The sequence below is a fragment of the Macrobrachium rosenbergii genome, chromosome 52, assembly GCF_040412425.1.
Source record: "Macrobrachium rosenbergii isolate ZJJX-2024 chromosome 52, ASM4041242v1, whole genome shotgun sequence".
Classification (NCBI taxonomy): Eukaryota; Metazoa; Arthropoda; class Malacostraca; order Decapoda; family Palaemonidae; genus Macrobrachium; species Macrobrachium rosenbergii.
In genome coordinates, this window is record NC_089792.1 from 34,382,684 (window position 1) to 34,408,007 (window position 25,324).

The 25,324-nt window shown below is 36.0% G+C and overlaps 1 protein-coding gene across 1 annotated transcript in view; it reads right to left on the reverse strand.

The window, feature by feature from the left end:
• The window catches only part of Oseg6 (intraflagellar transport protein Oseg6), a 458,610-nt gene that overhangs the window by 29,316 nt on the left and 403,970 nt on the right, over nucleotides 1–25,324 (reverse strand). The window contains 3 exon segments of the mRNA XM_067096238.1: nucleotides 200–375; nucleotides 4,466–4,525; nucleotides 4,527–4,564. Coding sequence (XP_066952339.1) covers nucleotides 200–375; nucleotides 4,466–4,525; nucleotides 4,527–4,564 — 274 coding nt within the window.

A 25,324-nucleotide genomic window follows, 5' to 3' on the forward strand; every position in this document is an offset into this window, starting at 1 on the left:
ATCTGACTTCTTAGCAAGAAGGAGCAAAGGGAATACAAAACAGTAAAAGGAGGAAAGGAATCCTGCTTGGGGCAAAAGGGGCATTGGAAAGAGTCATGCACTATCTATAGTGTACCACTCAAGACAAATTGTTAGTACCCAATACAGGGATTTTTCCACAAATATACTAATTAAAATACAAACTACCACTGTTACCTACCTTGCAACCATCCTAGCACCTTCCACACTCTTTGTTTCCCGTACAATCCTGACAGCTTCCTCGGGTGAATTCAAGTTGTGGAGAAGTAGACGAATCACAGATTCATAGTCGTGAGCAGATTCATAGTAAGTTGCTGCCTCGCGATAATGCCCCTCAGCTTCCTTTGCCTTTGCATACTGAATGAAAGAATGAGTGAGCTGAGAACACAAAAGTAAAAATAGAAGAGCTACAAGTGAGTTGGTATCAGAACTGAAAAATTAACGATTTCACACACTGAAAGAATTTTCTTTTAACTTGAGAAGTAATTTAGAAACTTTAAAAAACTGCAGTGCAAAGGCAATTTAATCAATATTGTATATCAGGGGAAAAGCATCCCACAATTGCTTGCTATCTTGCATAAAAACCTTTCAGTTTAATGTCAGCAGGATTTCAGTAAACTTCAAAAAGGTAGGTGGAAAACCACTGCAATTCATAACTGACACAGTAACAACAAATATATGAAAACTCTACGATTATTCGCTAAAAATACACATATTCTTGATATATCAAGAGAATGGAATCTATTCTATACAACACACCTCCAAACCCCAAACAAAAGAAAGAATGAGCATAATGAAAATAGAACTATGGCAACTTTAACATAAATTGATTTTTTATCCATTCATTTTCTTATAAACATATTACAATACATATGGTATATACCATTATACAGTGCCTCATTTTAGCATTCATTTGTTCCACATGCCAAGTAACACAAATTTGTGAGCTTGTTTAAGCATTTACGAAAACTACTGAAAAATGGTTCTATAGTTAAAACTTAACATAATAGAAGTGTTGCACTCCAACTGAAAAACTAATAAGGGTGATTATGTAATTTTATATGAGACTACGTACTGCCAATAAGAATCCATCTTATCACAGCTGCACTTCACTGATTCTACAATAATCAACGGATTTTCAGTTCAGTCAAAGGGGCTGGGAGATTGGCATATAGTTTGTACTTACAAAACAAAATCATAATTCTGTTTTGTATAGTACATCCATTCAGTGAAGAAACCTCTTACTTTACTTACGCCAAATATCTAATTAGCACGGAAGCAATTAGAGTAATTTTCAATACATATAACCTGCACTCAAAACTTCACTGGGTCAACGATTCTTAACACACAAGACAAATCTGGCTCTTCCAGGATAACTTACTGATTCAAACTGAAGTTGCTCTAAAAGAAGCAAAAAAGTAGTTTCAAGCAAATGGCCTAAATGTTAATACCTACAAATGTAACAATACTTTTTATGAAACACCCATCAGTCCATCACAAATGGTAAAAAGCTTAGTGTAAATCAATGTGTTATTTGATGACCACATCAGCCACGCAACAAAAAAGTAAATGGTGTATTATTCTTTCTCAACGGCACAAAAGATAGCTTAGTTAAACATCACGCCTAACAATAACAGAGTCGTTGGCCTTGAGGAGCATAATTAACCACTGCAGCAGAATCTGGGAATGACAACTCAAGAACAAATGGACCGGGTTCAGGAAGCTCAACATTTCTCGGCTAAGAAAAATAGCTTATGGAGGGGCTAGAAAAATTACACCACTTTTGAAAGAGTTTAGAGTGGATGAATACTGAAACTGAAATAACTTTTGACCTTGTTTGTTCCTTATGAAATTTACAATCGTTTACTTTCTGAATTCCCCACTGTGGGCGATGCACAAGAAAGGCTTACTCGCGATGAACGACATCTTAGTAAGACCAACAACTACTGACATGGAAGCTAAAGCAATATCGATTAAGGGGCGAGGGTCTGGGAACAACAACCCAACTAATATTAAGACTGCACCTTCAACCAAGGTTTTCAAAAGAAATTAAAATCATATTTTCTCGAAAATAAATAATAGTATAGGGAAATAAATAGAAACTTAATGATAAGTGGCTCGCTTTCTTCTTGAGCTTTTAGCGTCTTGGTTGAAAGTTTTGTTTCCAGTTTCACTATGTTGGACTTTTTATTGAATGAGATTTTATTCTGAAAGTGTGTTTTGCATGTTAAATCAGCCATAATTGGGGATCTTAACTACTGAAGATGAAGCTAATTTGGTATTCGGTCGATATACTAAGTCATGTACTATCCTTCAAGTTTTTACAATGGATGTGCTTTTAACAGTCATTTCATTTTTATGCAGTAATGCGAGGTCCATACAGTTGAGGTGCCAATATCTTCTTTCCTGTTAAAGTACACTGAAGAGATCTCAAGAGTTATGTCGAAACACACGACTAGTGGCCCAAGACTCACTACGCTACTATTTTAATTGTATTTATATGAACTTTGTAAGTTCTCATATATTCTGACACACTCACGTACATGACCAAGAAACTGAATTGTGCATCATCTCAGCACCTACAGCACAAACCTAGAAACTTCTGGAAATCTTTTGAACAAACAGTTGCTTGGAAAATCATAACTGACATAATTTTAATACAACTAAATATATCAAAAGTAAACATCTTACTAAACACGCATATTACTCAATAATGTGCATATTTATAAAAATAACATGTGCAATTAAAATTCTACAGTATTGCAGCAATAATTCTAACTAAAACAAAATCATACTTTTTTCTGTTACTTTACCCACACAGAAAACAGAACTAGGAGGAATTACAGTAATCTCTCAATTTTCTGGATAAGTGGAGCCAAGGCCCTGTTGGATATGGCGAAATCTGGATAAGGGCAATGCGACTACACTATCAAAAACAGGTTTGAAGTAGAAAAACCTATTTTGGTAGTTGTTGTTGAGTCCTCAAACCCACCTACTTCTCGGCCAAAATAGCCCACCCACTTCTCTCACGAAAAGGCATGGGATTTGGGCGAAGGATCATCCTGCACTGACTAACAGAAAGTAGTGGCTTCCTTGGTCTCTTGCCAGTCTGTTTGTCAGCAATATGGCGGACTGCACATGTGCAAAAATCATCCTCTTCTAGTAGGTTTGACAAAGGAAATAACCTGGGTACAGCTTCGCTGTAGGATAGGGACAAAGCCCTATTATCTTTAAGTTCATTACACATACTCCATCAGGCATTAAGAGTTTTTATCATTATGACACAATACCTGGCCAAGAGACTGACTAAAAGAGAATTCTTCGACATCAGTTTGGTCACCATGGAGCTCTGACAGACCCATGGAAGGTAATTCCTTGAAGACTCAACAGCGACTAACAAACAGGTTTTTCCTACATCAAAACCTGATTTTGACAAAAGGTCCCAGGAGATTTGTAGAGGTTCCAATGAGTTTCACTGAGCTGACACCCATTAGATGTTACACTGCACCTGCTGTCTACATATAAAATGCCAGTATAGTACCACCAAGAACATCTGAGAGAAAGCATTGAAAAATCAAAGCAGACATCCAGGAGTTTACACATACTATCCCCATATGAATCTCAAATCTGGAAGCATATAAGTACTGTACATTATTTAGGAAGTAAACTTCCTCAAAGTCTACAAAGAAAGCATTTGCTTACCTACCATCCAGCTACAAAGAAAGAGGTCACCTTGAGATGGATTTATGTACAACATTAAAAACAATAGATCACGACATGTAACATAGTTAAATCAAAGTTGACATTATATTTTAGCTTATCTTTTCAGCTGCAATGGGATGAGATTGATGTAACATTTTCCCAAATTAACCAATCCATTTCACTCTTTAGCAAACAACAAAACTAAGATAACATGAAAGTTAGGCTGATATATGGTATATGTAATGAAAATATTTGAAGGTAACCACAGAGTAAAAAGCACCTGTGGATTTAACCTTGGATTTTAATATCCATATTAGCAGAATAAGACCTGTTTTGTAATTTCACACAAGCTCATGCAACAATTTTACACCACACAATAAAAAGCATGCACAATGAAGGTAGCTCAGGTTAAAGTCACAAACTCACCAATCCTAAGATCATGTTCAAATCTACATTGATACCATATCAAACTGAATCATCTCCCAACCACAGACCACAAAGTGATTGTTATTTATTGGTTATATATTTAAACAATTAAAATTATTTTAGGAACAACCATTTATTACTTGAAGTTACAGCAAATAAAAAGGAAGTGTTCTCAACCAAAATATACAGTAAGTTATATCTTAATTCTAAATTACTAAAAAAGCCAAGCCTAACAACAACAAACATTACACTGATAAAAATAAAAATGCACATGTCTAATACAACAGCATAACCACACACCATCAGTAATACCACAAACAAAATACTTCATTTGCAAGTGCATCTTGGGAGAATTGATGTGTACTAACAGTTGTCCAACTCTTTGTCCAGTTCTCTTGACGAATGTAGAGACTGGCAGCTTTTTTCATGGAAATTTCATCTCATATAGCACTGCTTGCCTCACATATTGCTATAAAGCAACATTGCAAGTACTGCTGTTTTACTATATCATTGGCAAAGCTTTCTAGAATATAATCAATCACTGAAATCATACGCACCATGAAATATGAGAATTTTCATGATAAAATTAATTTAGATAATTACCGACTGTTGAAGTAGCTTCTGTCTTCGCACCATTAGGTGTGATCAGTAATCAAAATAAAATAACACTTGGCTAACCAACTACAACTGTCTCTGTAATCACCTGTTTCCCACCAGGTGGCGTTGCAACGTTTACGTTCCTGTCAGAATTCTTCATGGCCACCCACTAAGATGTGGGGAGGCTGGGTGGGTTTCCGTAACAGCAGTTAAGTATCCAAATAATTTTATCATGAAAATTCTCATTATTTGGAATGAATCTTGCCTACTGTTAAAGTCAGCTGACTACCATATTGCTATGCATGAGGAAGGTGGGTTAGTGCGGTCAGAGAAACAATGTTCAGCCAAGCAAACTAAAAGCTTTATAATGAGGTGAAAAAAGTTTCTCAACATTTCTGCTTTTGTGTGATCCTTACTGGCAAGTACTTTCGCCAGAGGCTGGAACCACAACAGGGTGTAAGGCCCTTGTAGCGAGACTTGTCAGGGGATCCTTACAGGGAAAAAATGGCTATCTCGTAGAGCACTAGTGACTCCTGTGCTTGAGTCGAAAGCCCATAACTGACAATGCAAAACTAAAGACAACTATCACCTTCATACATGAAGGTGCGCTCCTATACACCAATGTGTACCTTCACGTTCTCAAAATTCAATAACAGGATTTCCTAACGACTAACGATAAGATAGAAAGCAAGTTACTATCATATTTGATTCAGGAGAAAGCGTCCCCACCACAACAACAGGACTAGGGGGTTTACACGTCATGCTAAATTCGAACATTTCACAAATATGAGTCAACAAACTACATCTCCCCTGAGCTTCATGACAACCTCCTTTGGTGAAAGGTTTTAAAGGAAGTAAAGATGTGTTTACAGTACGGAAGCCATGTGAGGAGGACCTCCACTTTTACACACTACTTTTTCACGCTTCACTTAAACTTTGTTGTGGATTTTTGTGGGCATATCTTTCAAATTTAAGTGGGAACTATCACCAATTCACGAATTTTTCTATGGAACGTATCTCTAAAATTATCACTAATTCACTTTTTTTTGCAGAGCAACACTGTATTTTTTTTTATTAAACAATATAAGTAAAAAGCCACAATAATGTATAAGAGAGACTGTATTTTTCCCGAAATACACACAAGGTTAAAAAAGGGGAGCTTTTGACAGTTTGGACAACGGTCCTCTTCAACCAACTGAATAAAAATACGTACATGTATTTCTTAAGAAGATTTTTGACGAATTTTTTTTTTTTCTTGTAACAGTCCAGGAGACCATTATTGTGGCTTTTTGCTTATTATTTCCAGTCACCATAGATTAAAGGATATGTTTACTGAGAGAGAGATCAAGAGAGAACTAAGATGTTTACATCAAAGTCTAAGCACAGTGTAAATGGATTTTGTAAGTGAAATAACGTTTTACATCATAGTTAAGTACAGTAACTAGTTGGGGAAGAGACTTGACAGAAACGGTTAAACTATGGCTAAGGAGGAGAGGATGAATGTGTTGCCAACGTACGAAATTCGGATTTTAAATATTTTCATGTTGATTAGAGATGAAACATCAACAGTAACAAAATAATCTCTTGTGTACTGTTACAATATGTGTGATAATCATAGTCAACTAAACTTGTAATGAAATACCAAAAATATGGCTAATATTTTGTGTGGCCTCCATCTGCCTGTATCACAGCCTGCATTCTTGAGGGGTATGATTTCGGCAAATGCACTTGAAAAGCTGAGACTCAAACTCCATTTCCCTGAGCACTTTGGTCACCTCTCTTCACGAAGTCGTGGGAGGCTTGGTATACCGTCATAGTTCACTGTGCACGCTTCAACACAATCCTCAAAGATACTACCAATGTTTTCCACACACATTAAGGTCAGGAGCTACCTGAAATTCACTTGAGAAGAAATCGATACCACTGTTTGAAGCAGTTTCCTGTCCAGAAAGAGCCTTGAAACATAGTTGCCTTATCATGCAAAAATGTATTGTTCATCCAAATAACACATTTTCCAGGATTTTTGAGGAAAGGAAATACTCCACCAGTAAGCACAGTTTCTCTGAAGTTTTCACCATTCCATGACTATCCTTTGTCTTTGATGATCCACATTAACCGTTTGGCTATGAAACAGAGAAAAATTCCCAAACATTCAGGAAATTTCACAACTTGGCAATAGAACACATCATCGCTGATATCATCCAACTTTGCAGCCCAAATGATGTAATTTTTATGAATTGGCTTCCTGACTGTGTAAATGAAGAATTCATCTGATGCGGCAACATGAAGAAAGTCAGCTTCATACCAATCTTTAAGAAATAAACCACAAAACCATGCACGGTCTTCACTCTGTTGCTGAGTGATGTTGGGCTTGCTGATAACATGAAATGGCTTGATACCAGATTTTTCAACTCACGATGCTCATTAGAACTATAATTTCCCCTCTTTCCCCTTTTTGTTTCTAGTTCAAGCACCAATTTATGTAAAGACTTTCTTGGTCTACCCTGCCTCAGCTATGATGTCTTTTGACTCCTGAGAAAAAGGACTTCAGGTCTTCAAGATTCTTACTCTTTTCCACGATGACAGTCATTGATTTTTGTTCGTTTCTTTTAACAAAGGATTCATCTCTTTTAATGTATTTAGCTATACAGGAATGTGAAATGAAGGATGTGCCAGCATGCTTGGCCTCTCAGAAGGTTATAGCCCAGATGTGGTCTATCCATCTGATTTCCTCCAAGTTGTTAGCCTTGGCTGTATCTAACTCTGTCACTCAGTCTGAAAATACAAGAAATGTAAAATGAAAAATAGCGTAATAGAAACTTAAAATAATGCACTTGGAGATAGGCTATAGCAGAAAACTTCATAACTTTCCATTTGTTCTGTGGAGGGGGGCCTCTTATTTCAAAACACCCAGTATATATAATTAAGTATGTATATATATATATATGTATATATACATATATGTATTTATATATGTTGAATATATATGTATATATATATATGTATGGGTGTGTGTGTAATGTTTATGCATTCTTCAATATGTATGTATATATGTAGATACATATAAGTGATAATTATAATGGTAATAGTTATAAGTATTAGTCCTGAAGATGCAGCTTCTTGATACAAAGGTTTAACTTCTTGATAGACTTACTTCTGAGGCTAATGGGAGGAATGTTGTATTCATTTTATATCTCAGTTGTAAAGTAGCAGAGATCAGTTGTATACAGTCATATAAAGTAGCCCTGCTCAACCATTAGTAGCTGTTTTAGACAGCGTCCCATTGTTGTCTCCCTAACCTCTAAGTGTTTAAGGCCATCACCTTATATGTCTCGAATCATGAGATTAGAAAATTCTAATCACTACCTGTGAAGTCTTCCCTCTAAGATCTTGCCCCTACAGCATATTTTTCGCTTGTAAGTTCCATGTTGAATTTCCCAGACCACTCTTGAGTTCTGCTTCTGTAGTGATCTGGCTCACATTTTAAGTAAAAAAATGACACATGTAACCATAACTGATGTTTTGAACTCCCAGTTCTGGAGTTTTTAGCAAGATGGAGTCATCTGCTTGGTATCAAAGTAGTTCTCTCATATTTGGATGGCTGATTCATTCTTACCAATTTGTTTCTGATGACCTTGAAGGTGAAGAATTATGTTTTATGTCTAACCTCAGAACTGGACATTTTGTTCAGTGTTGACTTTTCTATGCCTTTCCAGTCCAGTCAATTGTTTATCTGGGGATGAAGATTAGCCCTCACTTTTTGGGAGATTTTTCCAATAGAGAGATGGATAGACAATTTTCTACCACTTTTTAGGACTTTAATGGGTTGGCCTGTAGACCTCAAGAACTATTACACTGTCCTCATCCTCAGATGTCTTGGAGGCAGATTAGCGGGCCATTCTGAGAAAGATTTGATGTCAGGGAATTGGGAAGTAAATAACCTACAGCCTTTGGAAGTTTGGAATGGTCTTACACAAGCAGAATATCTAGTGAGAGACAATACAATCGCAGTCTTTTCCGACAATTCAACCTCTTGATTCTTATATAAGATATCAAGGAGAGACAGATCAAGAGATTTGTTTTGGATAGCAAAGAAACTTCCTTCTCCTCTGGACAGAGTCCAGCAACATCATTCCTTTACCTCATTTTGTTGCAGGGAAAAACACTGTTATTGAAGACCAGCTCAGCAGAAGGCGGCAAGGACTTTGGTCAGGTAGTCTCCTCTTCCTCAGGTATGCCAGAAGTTGTGGAACCTTTGGGGAGACCCAAACACCAATCTGTTTACAACTGGCCAAAACACTACTCCCAGTTTACTGCCCTCCATGCCAGGATCCTCAAGTATGGGCAGTTGATGCCTTCCTTCAAGAATGGTTGAATCTAGAACTTTATACTTTTCCCTCTACTGTTTTGAGGATATACTCAACAAGTTGTGACTTTGCAGAACACATGGATGATTTTGATAGCTCGTTGGTGGCCCCCAAAAGGAATAGTTCCCCTAACTTCCTTTCCCGGTGGTAGATGTTCCGCCTTGTCTTCCATTCAGGAAAGATATTTTCAGACAGTCTTATTTAAGAAGATTCCTTCAAACCTCCACATGCATCATCTGATTGCGTGGAGATTGTCAGTTGTCTGTTATGAGCTAAGGGCATTTCTAGAATGGCCAGGGAAGCATTCCTTAAATCAAGAAGGCCCTCCACTGTTAGATTTGTGTACCAATAACAGTGGTCAGTTTATTGATCTTGGTACTTGTCCAGAGTGATATCCAGCACCCTTTCACTAGATATCCTGATTTAAGTTCTGCCAATATCTCAGGGATGCAAAGCAGTTTTCTGTCACCATGATCAAAGGATACCACTTTACATTACATTCAGTTCTGCATCATGCTGACTGGAATATTGCTCACAATTTAAAGTTTGAAGAGGTTTTCAATCATTCGTGCTGGAAATTTCCACCATCTTATAGTTTGTGATAAAATTTACACAGTTTTTCAGATTTTAGATTTTAACTTAACCTCATTTTGAGCCTTTTGATAAAGCATCACTTAAGAACTTTGAATACACCTTCTTTTAACTCTTGCAGCAGCAATCTAATAGTGAGCTTCAAATCCTTTCTTGTAAGTGGTCTTTGTTTTAGTGGCAACCTCTCTCTTTTCTCTCATTGCTTAGAGAATAGATTTGTGACAGTGCCTAATTTAACTGCTTTAATAGGAAATGAAGAAGTGGTTCTCTTATGTCCAGATAGAACTCTTAAGGGTTTATATTAGTGAGCTTCGAGCCCTTTCTTGTATGTGGCCTTTGTTCTAGTGGTAACCTCTCTCTTTTCTTTCATTGCATAGAGAAAAGACATAAAAGTGAAAGCCCTTCCCAGACTTGTGACAGAGCCTAATTTAACTGGTTTGGTAGACAATGAAGAAGTGGCTGTCTTATGTCCAGTTAGAACTCTTAAGGGTTTACCTGGACAGACTTAAACCTTTTAAGAGGAGTTAAGCACTTATTTGTGCTGTTAGGAGAAGAAACACTCCTATGTCCAAGAATGCTTAAGTCAATGCACACTGAGTTGATTCCTGAGCTTTTACCATTTTTGAAAATAACCATCATGGCTTTTGTACCGTATACGTCTTTATTTCCTTTAAAACCTTTTGCTAGAGACATGCAGCTCTCAAATTATTTGTGAAATGTTCAAATTTAGCATGAGGGGTAAAGCACTTAGTCCTATTGTTGCAGCGGGGATGCTTTCTCCTGTACCAAACATGATAGCAACCTTGCTTTCTATCGTATTGTCAGTTGTTAGGAAATCCCGCTATTGAAATTTGGGAGCATGAAAACACATTGGTATATATATGAAGGTGGTAGTTGTCTTTATTTTCAGATTATCATTTATGGGCTTTCGATTCAGGTACATGAGTCTCTTGTACTCTATGAAATAGTCCTTTTTTCCTTGTAAAGATCCTCTGACAAGTCATGCTACGAGGGCCTTACACCTTGCTGTGGTTCCAACGTCTGCTTACAGTACTTGCCAGTAAGGATCTCACAACAGGCAGGAATGTGGAGAAGCTTTTTCCTCCCGTTAAAAAGCTCCTAGTTCGCTTGGTTGAACATTGTTTCTCTGGCTGCACTAACCTCCCATCCTCATTCAATGTGGTAGTCAGCTAACTTTAACAGTAGGTAAGATTTATTTCAAATAATTAAAATTTTTATGACAACATAAACATTCCGACACCACCTGGTGGGAAACAAGTGATTACAGAGACAGTCCTCGCAGGTTAGGCAAGTGTTATTTTGTTTTAATTTGAATGCCGATCGCACCTAATGACACAAAGATACACTGCAAGCTAACTTTAAGAGTAGGTAAGTATCCAAATAATTTTATCACAAAAAATTTTCATTTTTTTTAATGTATTTTGGTACGTGCTATACACAAGTTAATTTCTAATGAATTTCAGATTTATTATGAAATAATAAAAAATTTTCCTTACATTTAGCTTTTACCCATGATATTAATTATATTTTTTTGCATTTTTTTCAACATATGATAAGGTTCAACTCTTCAGCTTTAAAATGACATCAAAGTCATTAATGTAGCATGAAATGTTATGTTATACAGAGTGATCAAAAGAAAATTATGCTCAACATCTTTCTCAGTCAAGGAAAGTGAATATTTTTGGGTTAATGCAGATAGATTTTGACCTCTCCATCCTGAAAGAGTTAAGCACAATATTTATGTTGTTCTGTCTTCATATCTCAGAAGAAGTGATGCTTAGGTTTTGGTAGTTGCCAATGCATTTAGACCCTCACTAATCCAGTGCCAATTGTGCTTGAGGATTTCTGGAATACTGAAAATTTGGAGTTACAGATTGATTACCTCTGAAGAAAAGCTCATCACCCCTTTGAAATTTCATGCATCATATATAACCATATAATTGACTTAGTGTGATGTGTGCCAACACTTTTTCCTCCAAAAGAATTTTATCGTGTATCGTGTTCAAATGCGAGTCCTGATTTTGTAGGTAGTCAGTAGTCAGATTTATATACAGTATCACAGTAGAACATTTGATTACACTACATACATCAGAATCCCCAGATCTTTGACTTGTTGGTGTCAGTAAGGAGCTAAGATGGCAGCTAAGAAGCAATGGCTCATTGTTTTGATGACATTAGATACCAAGCCGTGGAAGTCTGCACCTCAGCTGCTGACCTGACAAACTCTAGTCAGACATTATTTTCTTAGTAATACTGTACTTAATTGTTGCTTTCCAAAATTATTGGATTTTGGAAAATTCTGCTCTTGAAACTAAGATGGAGGGTGGAGGTGGATGGCATGCATCTCCACTTATAAAACTGGGGTACCTGACTTGGCCAAGCAGGAAGGAAGTATTCTGTAAAACCTTGCCCTCAGTGCAGGCTCTAGTCACAACAGACTGATGACCCTGAAGGCACTAATGTTAAGGTATATATTTGGGTGGGTCTCACAGGACAACTGAATGGAGGGAACCAACTGGAATGAATTTTAATTTTTTCTTATCATGGATAATACATAACCTTCAACCTTTAGCATGCCTGTGAATCTTCCTTTGTATTAAAAATAGACTGAAATAGCTGTAAAACCCTTTTGGGGTAAAAAAAAAAAAAAGTGAGACAGGATCCAGCATTGACCTATTTTGATTCTCTTTTTGGAAACTAGAACTGGTCAAGTTCTTGTTACTAGAAAATGGAACCCAGATATCATCACTAGACTTAAAAACTGCCCATTAAATAAATCCTCAACAATCAAGGTGACATTTTGACATGTAAAATCAAACTATGGTTGATCAAAGGAACTACCAAAAAGCAATGTTAACAGTTAGCTTTCTTGCAATACAGTCCTAGATAATTCAAAAGTAACAAAATGATGGAGTGAATTATGTACAAGGGACAATCATATTACTCAGTAAAGAGGATGAACCAGCTAAAAAAGTATTAGAATCTCCCAAGAAAGATAGTGATGTGCAAGGTGTCAAATATGCAGTGTCATCTCAACTCAACGGACAGCTGGGTGTCTGCCCTTCCAGTAGGTAACAAAATTCACTATGTAACAAAGGCCTACATGATAGGGTGCCCTGGGATTAACGCTCATAGTTTATAGTCTAGTGCAATTCCATTTAGATTATCCGTTAACCTATCCTGACGGGTATTTTATTATTATCACTCAATTTAAAGTAATGAATTACTGTATACTGTGTACTTGTGTATCATCTGATCTCATTTATGATGCTTAAAATTTTATCCCCAAAACATGATTTCATCATAAGGTATATCCTGTGTATCATGTGGGTTGCATTTTCGATAGCCCCGGTAACATTAGGCTAACCTCTTTTCCTGCATAGTCTGTAATCCCATCTTGTTAAATAAAAGTAAAAAAAAAAATTAAACTAGGCTTTACTTACCAAGTGAATTTCATTTTGGGTAGAATATACTTTACTAGGCTATAGTCGAGAAGCAATTTAATTTTTAGTAGATTGTACTACAGTAAACTCCCCGCATTCGCGTTCTCACAATTCGCTGACTCATGTATTCGCAGATTTCTCTGTGGAACGTATCTACCCATTATTCGCGGAAAATTCGCCCATTCGCAATATTTTTCACTGAGAAATATTCACTAATTACTGTATTTTCATATTTTCATGACTAAATGCACTTTTTGTGATAAAACTATTAAAATACTCAGGTATAAGGATTTTTAGAGGGTTTTTCTTGATTTTAAACTATCAAAATAGGCAGTTCTAAGTGTTTTTAGAGGGGTTTTAAGTATTTGCGGATTTTAGCTACTTGCGGGGGGTTGCGGTACGCATCCCCTGCGAATACAGGAGGTTTACTGTATAGCAAAGTCCACCAAGCTTTGAAGCTAAGCCCAGCCCACTGATTACGTCACGACCATTTCTTGGAGCTGATTGGTTGGCAATGGTTTCGAAAAGCTGGTTAATCTGTGGTTCTTTTCATCTTCATCTATTTTGCAATGGTTGTTTTACCGAACTAAAATATGTTCTGCTGATTATCAAAAGGAAATGTTATATTATTCCATGAAATGAAATCATAATACACATCTCCCTAAAAATGGTAAAAAAAAAGAAGATGTTAATGAAGTCAGGAGTGTTCCGCAATGCTGCAGTGTTGTTTTTTTGTAAATGAGGTTCACCTGAATATGGAGGTGACACAGGGAATGTCTGCATTCAAATTGGTGCACTTTGAATCACTGGACACTTTTTATGCTTTTCTTTTACGTGTTATTTAGTCTTCCACTTTCTTACCTTGTTATTCTTCTATGTGTGTCCACAGCGCCTCTCTTTCTTCTTAAATTTGTTATTTGAAGATAAATTATCCTAAAGTATTGATATCTCTCAGGAAGGCATTTATAGAGACAAGTTCTGTAATTTCTTCACATTAACCCTTAAGGGATGGATTGTGCCTCAGTGTGAAGTAAAACAGGTTTGGGGAGGTGGACGGATTGAGCTTCAGTGTGAAGCTGAATTACGCACCACTGTTATGGTAATAATGATTCGAAACAAAGGTGCCAATACTTCTGTATGCTATAAATTCACTAATGGCAACTTTTATACTTACACTTGATTAGGCCAGTATCAGTAATGCTTGTGACTTCAAGGGGAAAGTACTGCATCTCTCTCTCACATGAGTCTTGTAAATTTGTAAATATCACGAAGGGTTACTTTTCCTTTTTTTTTGTCTTTTCACGATAGAATATCGGTTGTAAATGTAATTTTTACAAAGAAAATTGCAAATTTCAGAAAAAGCATGTAAAGTAAAAAAGTTACTGAATCTTCCTTTTAAATTGAGTTTCTCGTGAATATTTACAACAAATATGCCAAGAATTTATTTACTACTTTATTTCTTATCTGTTTTGATATTGTGTGAGCAGTATAATAATTTTACAAAATACAATAAATTAATTTATTAGAAAAAACATATATAAGTTGGTAAAATTTACGATTGTCTTGTAAATGAGGCCCCACAAGGGGTTGTAAATAGTCATTTTCAACTTCTTGCAGAAGGTAGGGAAAAGTTTTTAGAATTTTTTTATTTATGCAGTGTGAATGTACGTGTCACTCTCTTTCCATTGATGTGATTTTTTTTTTATTTTGCCAACTTCAAAGTTTCCCCGGTCTGGGGTGCTGCACATTGTTAAATTATGCCGTCCCTTAAGGGTTAATAATGGAATTTAACTTATAAAAGATTAACAAGATCAGTACAAAATTAACATGTTACAGTGGTATAAACAAAATCACTCTTGAGTAATTAATTTGACTCAATCTATAGGGGAACACAAAAGCGAGGGGAGACATACTCTCCCTGGTGGACACTGCTCGAATCTGCTTCTCTTCTGTCGCTCTCCAGTCTGTTGAACCCCTGGATTTCTTATCTGCAATCTCCACCTCCTTCTGGTCCTATTGGAAGGATTTATCTGCAAGGCCTCCCCTTCAAATAGTTGATTGGGAAGGACTGTAGTGGGTGTGATTCAAATCTCATAGAGGGCTTGATTGGAGATGACGCAGGAGGGTGTGAAAGACCCCTCCCCTAGCATGTTTGATTGGAGGGTGTTGATACATCCTTTTGTCCAGCCCCAATTTCATTAAATGCCCTCCTATTGAAGGCGAGTTATAGAGCTGGCTGATGTTAGCTTTGGCTGTGCTGACTCATGACTTAGTTACGCTAATCGCTAGGCCACTGCTTCCAGCACTAGATCGGTTTGTGACTGCGGCACCATATGCTAGCTCACTGTTTGAGTTTGCAGAAGCTTTTACTTCAGTCAGCATATTTCTAGTCCACAGCAATAAACAACAGCTTTAGGCATTATTCTCCTTGCTTCCCTTTTATTCTCTCTCTCTCTCTCTCTCTCTCTCTCTCTCTCTCTCTCTCTCTCTCTCTCTCTCTCTCTCTCTTAATTTCCTTAGCTACACTACACAATGATAATTACCATCTGATATTGTCAAGTGTGTTCACCATTCTAAATTTAACACAGACTTTCTCAGAGCTATGCAGACTGGTATTTCATATTGATTTCAGGAAATTTTACCACATTTTAATAGTCATAAAATTGATTTAATTTTAATCATATACACATTTGGAGGGATGGCAAGTAGTGACTGTACTCTACAAAACCAGAATATGCCTATGTTCAACTTAAAGTTACAGTATGATAGGCTGTACAGGTCATATTGGATATATTTTGGTGAGAATTTTCTCAAGGACATTATCTCCTTTCGAAATAACATGATATCATAAAAGAATGACAGACCTACAGTACAGTATATTGTCCTATGTCTTTTGGATTATAGGCCTCTTTTATGTTCAGCTGTTTTATTGTGGTTATTCTTGTTTTTGTTGCTGGCTGTTATGGCGCTTATAGTGTCTTTGAAAAATTTTCGTATGGTAACCTGACATTGTAGAATAAACAGACCTATTCATAAAATAATGGTGTAAAGGAATTGTCTGCCTACTTTGTTAACGGAAATTTATTAATTTGTTTTAATTGAGAGTAATCGAGATCTTTATGAATATAGTCTATGCTAGAATATTCTTCTAACAACAGAGAGAGAGAGAAAAAGTTAAGTATATCTGAGTTTAACCAGACCACTGAGTTGATTAACAGCTCTCATAGGGCTGGCCCGAAAGATTAGATTTATTTTTACGTGGCTAAGAACCAATTGGTTACCTAGCAATGGGACCTACAGCTTATTGTGGAATCCGAACCACATTATGACAGTAATTTCTATCACCAGAAACAAATTCCTCTTGTTCTTCACCTAATACTGTGGAGGTCGAACTGTGACCAATAGAGTGGTAGCTGAGAACGGAACCTGCTCACCCAGCGAGGAACTAGAGAGAGAGAGAGAAAGAGAAAAGAAATTTACTAACTTATGTATCCTTTTGTCCAAGAGGGTAATCTACAAGAATGCCCCCAAAATCAAGTGGGCTACTTGCAGACTGGTTTGGATCATCTCACATAAGTTTTTCAGCTATCATTTATTTTTCAATATAGTTCATTGAGAGCAGTTTGATAGTTGTGTGTAAGGCTGAGACAGCCCTATGATCGGTCTATGTGTGCCATCAGATACATGCCCACAAGTTTTACTTTTATTCTCTGTGATATAAGTGGCATTACAATTACTAAGGCCATCGACGCATGTACACAGTACTGTATGTGTATATGCATAAGCTTATACATATACATTCCACTTTATGCATACTGTATACATTATATATGGTGGAGTTGAAACTACTATATTAATTAAAAGCTACTGTATTTCCAAGATACGGGTAGAAAACTATTTGGGATGAGAAATTGACGTGTAAGCCCATGCCCTGTGATTGTGTCAGAATATAAGAATTTTATGTGTAGGCCTATGCCCTGTCATTGCCTCAAAATATAAGAAATTGACATGCAGGTCTATACCCTGTCGTTGCCTCAAAATATAAGAAATTGACGTGTAGGTCTATGCCATCATTGCATCAAAATATAAGAAATTGATGTGTAGGCCTAATCTCTCAATGATATCAGCATTTGACATGGTTGCAGAAGTGTATGCTTCATTTCTATTAATGTGGTCTGTAAAGTGTATCACTTATTCAGGCCACCACCAATTAAAGGAAAAAACAAGATAACTAACTATTATTTAGGCTGCTCATGGTAAAAAAAAATGCTCAACAAAATGACCCAAGATATTCAAAATGATATATAAGTTAATATATCTTTTATCAGAGATATCAGTTGCATATTTCACAACTCCAGGAACTCATATCTGTAGTGCCATGATTCATGCTGCATGAAACGGAACATTACCGAACGGAGTCAAATCAGTACTGGTAATCATTTGGGCTGTTAACTAGTGTGACATCGTTCCCCCTTTCGAGAGCAAGTAATAATTTGGGTAATACTATGTTTCTTTTAAAAAAGTTAAGTATACCTTAGTTTTACCAGACCACTGAGCTGATTAACAGCTCTCCTAGGGCTGGCCCGAAGGATTAGACTTATTTTACGTGGCTAAGAACCAATTGGTTACTTAGCAATGGGACCTACGGCTTATTGTGGAATCCGAACCACATTATAGCGAGAAATGAATTTCTATCACCAGAAATAAATTCCTCTAACTCTTCATCAACTTGACCAGGGGATTGGAACTCCGGCCCATCAGTGACAGTCTGCAGCTCTACCAACTCACCCAGTGAAGAGCTATGTTTCTTTTAGCAACTAAAAAATTATTCTCCTAATTATTTCAGTAGCGGGCCACAATCGGCTGATTCTGAGAACGCAAACATTAGACTACCCTACTTAACCCGAGGTGCTGCACGTAGCTAGAATTGGTGCTTTATATGTTGCGCTAGGGCAACGACGATGTTATCGATGCTTTATTTTCAAATATCGCGGTAAATTTAGTCCCTCCTCTTAGCTCTGCTTGAGTGACCAGTCTCACCCAGCCATTCAGCTCACTCTTGAATGTAAAGGATGCTAGATTTCTCTTAATCATAGGTATAAAAATAGCAAAATTATGGCTTTCTGTCATCGGGTGGTGGGGTAAGGACCAGGGAGGCTTTGCATCTTGAAGTTGAGCAGTGGTCGAAGATTTTATAAATCTTTATTTTGTGAATTTTGGAGATAATGGCTTTTGATGATGATGCTTAGTCATTTTCATGAAATAGTGATATCAAGGGAGATAATTACAATGACAGTGACGCTAGTAATACTGGTTTTAAAGTTAGTGTGCATATGACAGTTAACATACACACATATACACCCATTCAACCAATTAATAACTGTTGTATATTTTTGTACTTTTATAGGTGTTTCTTGAATAGCTAAGGAGTAATATTGTCATGAAAAAATTTGAAATTGTCTCAGAATATACAGTAGTGCACAAAGCATTCCAAAACTAAAAAGTGGTGTTTTAAAAGTTTTCTTTCCAAAAAATATTCTTTTTAAATATAAGTTTTTAAAATATCTTATATTTTATCTTTGATTATTAATCTGCGATGCAAGGCGATTACAACCATGTACAGTATAACATTAGATGATAAGTTAAAAAAATTAGCAAGAAAAATTGGTTCCATTACTGAAGTTGCAGATGCATAATATTGCCGTTGTCCTTAAATGGCATCCCCCTAGCATCTCTTGTTTTAAATGCATTTGGCATCTAGATGATCCAGTTTTTATGTACATTACAATGGGGATTCTAACATGGTAATAACACTTAGGGAGGAGACCTTCTCTGAGGGCAGTAGTGTTGAAAATTATAGCAGTTTTCACGGCATTTAATTTATATAGTCTTCGTTATTCGTCATACAAACTTCTTTTCATCAGCGTGTAGCTAGTATATCAAGTTTCCTGAGGACATATGAAGATTTAGGTTTATTTCCTCTAATGTGTCGACAGCGGTCACGAAATCTGTCCCTGAGGCGTTGAGATTTTCTAGGCCTAACTGTTGTTGCTGGGTGGAGTTGTGTGTTGGCTCGGGCACCCACCATTGGTGTGGTTGGTATTACAGGCCATCCAGGTGACGTCTTCAACATCATCTGGTGCTCTCTCTCTCTCTCTCTCTCTCTCTCTCTCTCTCTGATGGTGTTTGATGTCAGCTGGTTTGTATATTTCTCCATATCACCATGTTGATGCTTGGCTTTTTTTTCTAATGTGTGTAGTGATTTGCAAAACTGTAGGAGTGTCAGTTATTTATAGAATCTGGGTTTGTCATACAACCATATGATTTGTAGAGTGTTATTGATGAAAATTGTATTGACCTTCGATCTCCTTAAGTAGTTTCTCACCATGTGAAGTAGTATGTGAGCGTAAGGATGAAGGCATCCACCACAAACCTTTACCATACCTGTCTGGGCACTTGCTGGACCGTTAAGGAATAGGCCCAGGTTCGTAGGCTTTTTATACAGTATAAATGGATTCAGTATGTAAAATAACAATTTCATAACCATTATCTTTTTCTTAAATACAGCTGTAATAGCCTATTTGACTTATGTAAATGGATGTTGTAAGTGTGACACCCACCCTAGGCCAGTTGTTCTCACAGACATTTTTTCATCTTGGTATGGTGTAACCCTCTAAAATCAGACATTTCTTTCTTTAAAAATAGCATGCTACATGCATATATACAGTACAGTACTTATCATTTGAAGTCAGATAAATCATTTGAGATTCATAGATGCAATACAAACTGAATTGCTTTTAACTTATCCTTACATGATATGTAAAGTGCTGCACACAAAACCACACAATATATAAATAATATACATTCTTTCTTTTTAAACATAGTTAACCCATATTCTTCATAACAAAAAATAGAGAGAGAGAGAGAGAGAGAGAGAGAGAGAGAGAGGCAAACACATTCTCAGTGTGTAGTTTATCTTAACTGATGCATATGTGCGCATATACCATGTACATTTGTACACATACTAAAAAATGTTAACGCTTCAGTACTGTAGTGTGTTAAGTACAGTAAAGCACAGTAAAGTAATGTCAGTGAAAGTATGGAACAAGCCCACAGGAGTCATTGACTTGAAATTCAAGCTTCCAAAGAATATGGTGTTCATTTAAAAGAAATAACAGAAGGTAATAAGAAATACAGAAAGAAGAGTTTAGTAATCAGAAAAGAAAAAATAAATGAACAAAATAAATAAATAGACAAAACTGTAAGTAAACTATTGAAATACAAGAACTGTTTTAGAGTAGTAATATGTTGCATCTTTGGTTCAACTTTTTGAGAACCTGGTGCACAACATCTCGGAGACTGCTCCACAGTCCAAAGCTGTGAGGAATAAAGGATCTCCTGGCACATTTATTGCATATTGGTAACACTGTTTAGTAAATTTAGTTTGCTCTTGGCAGGAAATGAGGATCAGGGATCAATTGTGAACGTGAAAGATCTCTGTTAAAATAAATTTTTGAAAAATTAACAAGTGAGACTATCCGTCGATGGTCCAGTCATAACTCCTAATGTTAGGAAACAGAAACCTACCATCACAAACAAGTCTATATATAAGAGAGCAACCAGATATGCTGAACAGCAGCACCAGTATGTAGTAAATGTGCCTCGCTGTTGAACTTATCTGTTCCAGAGGTCCTTTATTCTTCACACCATAGGACTGTAGAACAGCGTCCCCAAGGGGGGTGTTGTGTAATTGAAACTTGAGAAACTCAAGCAAAAATGCAATGCATTACTACCCTAATACTATTCTTTTTGCATTTTAATACATTTTCATCTATCTACAGTAAACCCTCCGTATTCGCGGTCTCACAATTCACGGACTCACCTATTTGCAGTTCTCTATGGAACATATATCGCATTATTAAGCTGAAAATTAGCCCATTCATGGTATTTTTTCACTGAGAAATATTCACTAATTACTGTATTTTCATCTCATTTTCATAACTAAATGTAATTTTTGTGATAAAATTAGTAAAATACTCAGGTAGTGCTTGAGTTACAATAATTCACCTTATGATAATTTGATTTTGCAGTGTGGTAAGCAATTAATACCGATAAGACAATATTTATTAAATATTTTTAAATTTCCCGCGGGCGCAGGCAGCATTGTACAATCAGGCTGCGAGAGAGAACAGTTACAATAGACCAACTTCTTTTCCTCCAGCTCTTTATCCCATCTCCTAGATAAAAGAGTAAAAGAGAATGATAAAAGTATTGTTATAGCGGAGTCCACCGTGCTTTGCAGCTAAGCCCCGCCCACTGATTATGTCACGACCATTCCTTTGTGGTTCTTTTCATCTTCCTTTATTTTGCAATGGTTGTTTTACCGAACTAAAGTTCTGCTGATTATAAAAAAGAAACTATATTATCCCCTGAAATAAAATCATATTACACATCTCCCTAAAAATGGTAAAGAAACAGGAAAATATGAATGGAGTCAGGAGTGTTCCACGATCTTTTTTTTTATTGTGTTTTAAGTAAATGAGTTCACCTGAATACAAAGGTGACACAGGGAATGTCTGCGTTCGAATCGGTGCACTTGAATCAGTGGACAATGATAATTACCGTCTGATATTGTCAAGCGTGTTCACCATTCTAAATTTAACTTAAAGATTTTCTCAGAGCTATGCAGACTGGTATTTCATATTGTTTACAGAAAATTTAACATTTTAATAGTCATAAAATCGATTTCATTGCAATCGTTTTCACACTTCGGAGGATGAAAACCAGTGACTACACTCTCCAAAACCAGAATACGTCATGCCGAACTTACAGAGGTTAGGTTCCAGAACCCCTCGCGCAGAACAATTACACAGTAAGTTTGGCATGGTCTCTAAAAATGCTAATAAATGCTTATTTCTAAAAGTTTAAACACTAAATATGACCCTAAATGTATCAATTACTAAGTTAACTTTTAAATGGAATTAAAGTTACTGTAATTTCATTTAAAAGTGTAATACATTGCCCTTAAAAAGAGAAATAAATGGTTTATAAAAATTGAGAGTTGTAAAGAGAGGAATTTCTCCTCTCTCCTTCCAACCGATCTATTTTTAGAATCGTCTCAACCTCTTTTTAGCCTTTTTTACTCGTCTCTTTTTCTCTTTGTTCTGTTCTTTTTCATGAACAAACAATATTTTATATTTTGACTAATACAATTCTTAGTTATTATGTCTCTATGTTTTTAAACGTGTTTGCAACACTAGTGCATTTAAACTTCATAGACGATACAGGTCAAATTAGATCAATTTAAACTATCTACTGTACAGGTAAAGATGTACAGAGAATTAATAAGTTATGTAAAATGTGTAGCGTAACTATGAGAGAGAGAGAGAGAGAGAGAGAGAGAGAGAGAGAGAGAGAGAGAGAGAACCAACATGAACGGTAAAGAATCGCCTGGTTCAAGGGTTTTCTTTACTTAAGAGAGTTAAATTATTTATCAGTTATTACGGAGACTGAGAGAATAACACAAGAGAGAATGAGAGAGAATAACACGAGAGGGAGAGAGAGAGAGATTGTCCTTACTTGAAATGTCAAGTTATATTATTTATGAATTACAGTATTATGGAGAGAGTTAGAGAGTTAGCAATACATTACCCTTAAAAAAAAGAAATAAGCGGTTGACTTAAGAGAATATAATGTGTGACTCTCCCCCATTCCACCAATCTATTTTTAGAAGTCTTCTCAACCCCGTTTTACAAACGTTTTTATTCTGTCACTTTCTCTTGTTCTGAAATGCTCTATGTCTCTATGTTTTAGAACTGCTTTATTTACAGTTTGTGAGCAGTACAGAGTAAAATTAAATCAATTCAAAATTATCTACTGAACAGTTAAAGACATACAGAGAAACAGTGCTGTGTCACTTGGGTTAATGTGGCAGTGAGAGAAGATAACAGTTGTCCTTACTTAAGGGAGTGAAATTTTTTATGAATTATTACAGACACACACAGAGAGAGAGAGAGAAATTACAAGAAAAATTTGACCACTGATTAACCTCCCATTCTTGTCATGTTAAATGACATGTCGGCAACTTTGCCTTCCACCTTCTTACAAAATATGAGGAAAATTTGTTTGTTCAAGATAATACAAATTTTGTATTACAGTTTTATTATTATTGTTATTATTATTATTATTACTATTTGAAAGTGTTACATAATCAATACTTAAAAGTTTATTTATCATACAAATAAACATACCTGTTTACATGTACCATAAAAATTCATCTCAATAAAAAGAAAGAAAGAGATTCATCTCACTTGAGAAAGAAGAGAGAGAGAGAGAGAAATTGTACTTTTAATAATATTTGTGTTTAATTTACACATAAAAGCAGAAAACTTATAAATTACTTAAAAAAATTAAACAAACACTTTTGCTGGTTTGTCAGTGTAAAGTATTCGCGTGTCTGTGAAAAAGTCAATTATTATGACCATTAGTTAGGTTCAATAAAAAAATTCGTGTGTCTGTGAATTAGGTACCTTTCGAATCGCGCAAGTTCGGTATTACTGTATGCCCATGTTCAACTTAAAGTTACTGTATGACATGGTATACGAGTTTATTGGATATAATTTGCTGAGAATTTTCTTAAGGACATTATCTCCTTTCAAAATAACAGGATCATAAAAACACGTAGACCTATAATGCCGTATGTCTTTTTGTCGGTTTATGCCTATCTTATATTCAGCCGTTTTATTGTGGTTCTTGTGGTTATTCTTGTTTTTGTTGCTGCTGTTATGGTGCTTGTAGTGTCTTTGAAAAATTTTCGTATGGTAACCTAACATTGCAGAATAAACATAGACCTATTCATAAAATACTGGTGTAAAGAATTATCTGCCTACTCTTGTGAATTGAAATTTAGTAATTTGTTTTAATTAAAAGTAATCGAGATCTTTATGAATATAGTCTACGCTAGAATATTCTTCTAACAACAGATAGATAGATAGAGAGAGAGAGAGAGAATTTACTTGCTCTTATGTACCCTTAACTTTTCAAGCCATTTTTTTTTTCCTATTTCGTGAAGTATCTTATGATGCCTTCCTACCATAGAATTAATTTTCATAGAAATGCTACAGCAGCTTTATATTTTCTTATCACAGTAATATAATTTGATATCCCTTTTGTAAATATATTTTCAATATAGTTCACTGAGAGCAGCTTGGTAGTTGTGGGTAAGGCTAAGAAATTCTTATGATTGATCTGTGTGTGTCATCGGCTACGTTCCCATAAGTTTTACTTTTATTCTCTGTGGTATAAGTGGCGTTACAATTATTATGGCCATCCACGCATGTATGCGTATGTGGATTTGCCTATACGTGTACATTCCACATTATGGATATACATTATATATTGTGGAGTTGAAACTACTATATTAATTAAAAGCTACTCTATTTCCAACAGATACGGGGAGAAAACTATTTGCGATAAGAAATTGAAGTGTAGGCCCATCCCCTGTCAATGTCTCAAAATATAAGAATTTGATGCTTAGTCCTATGCCCTGTTATTGCCTGAGAATATAAGAAATTGACGTGTAGGCCCATGCCCTGTCATTGTCCCAAATATAAGAAATTGAAGTGTAAGGCCTGCCCCCGTCATTTCTCAAAATATGAGAAATTGATGTGTAGGCCTATGCCCTGTTATTGTCTCAGAATATAAGAAATTGACTAGTAGGTCCATGCCCTGTCATTGCCTCAGAATATAAGAAACTGAAGTGTAGGCCCATGCCCTGTCATTGTCTCAAAATTTAAGAATTTGATGTGTAGGCTTATGCCCCGTCATTGTCTCAGAATATAAGAAATTGACATGTAGGCCTAATCTCTCAATGACATTAACATTTGACATGGCTGCAGAAGTCTGTGCTTCATTTCAATTAATGTGGTCTATGTATATTTAGGCTGCGCATGATCAAAAAGAAAAAGATGCAGAGACAAAATGATCCAAGACCATAATGATATATAACTATGTATCTTTATCGGAGGATATCAATTGCGAACTTCACAACTCCAGGAACTCAAATCTGTGGTGTCATGATTCATGCACGTAACTCAACATGACCGAATGGAGTTAAATCCATATTGGTAATCATTTGGACTGTTAACTAGTGTGACGTCA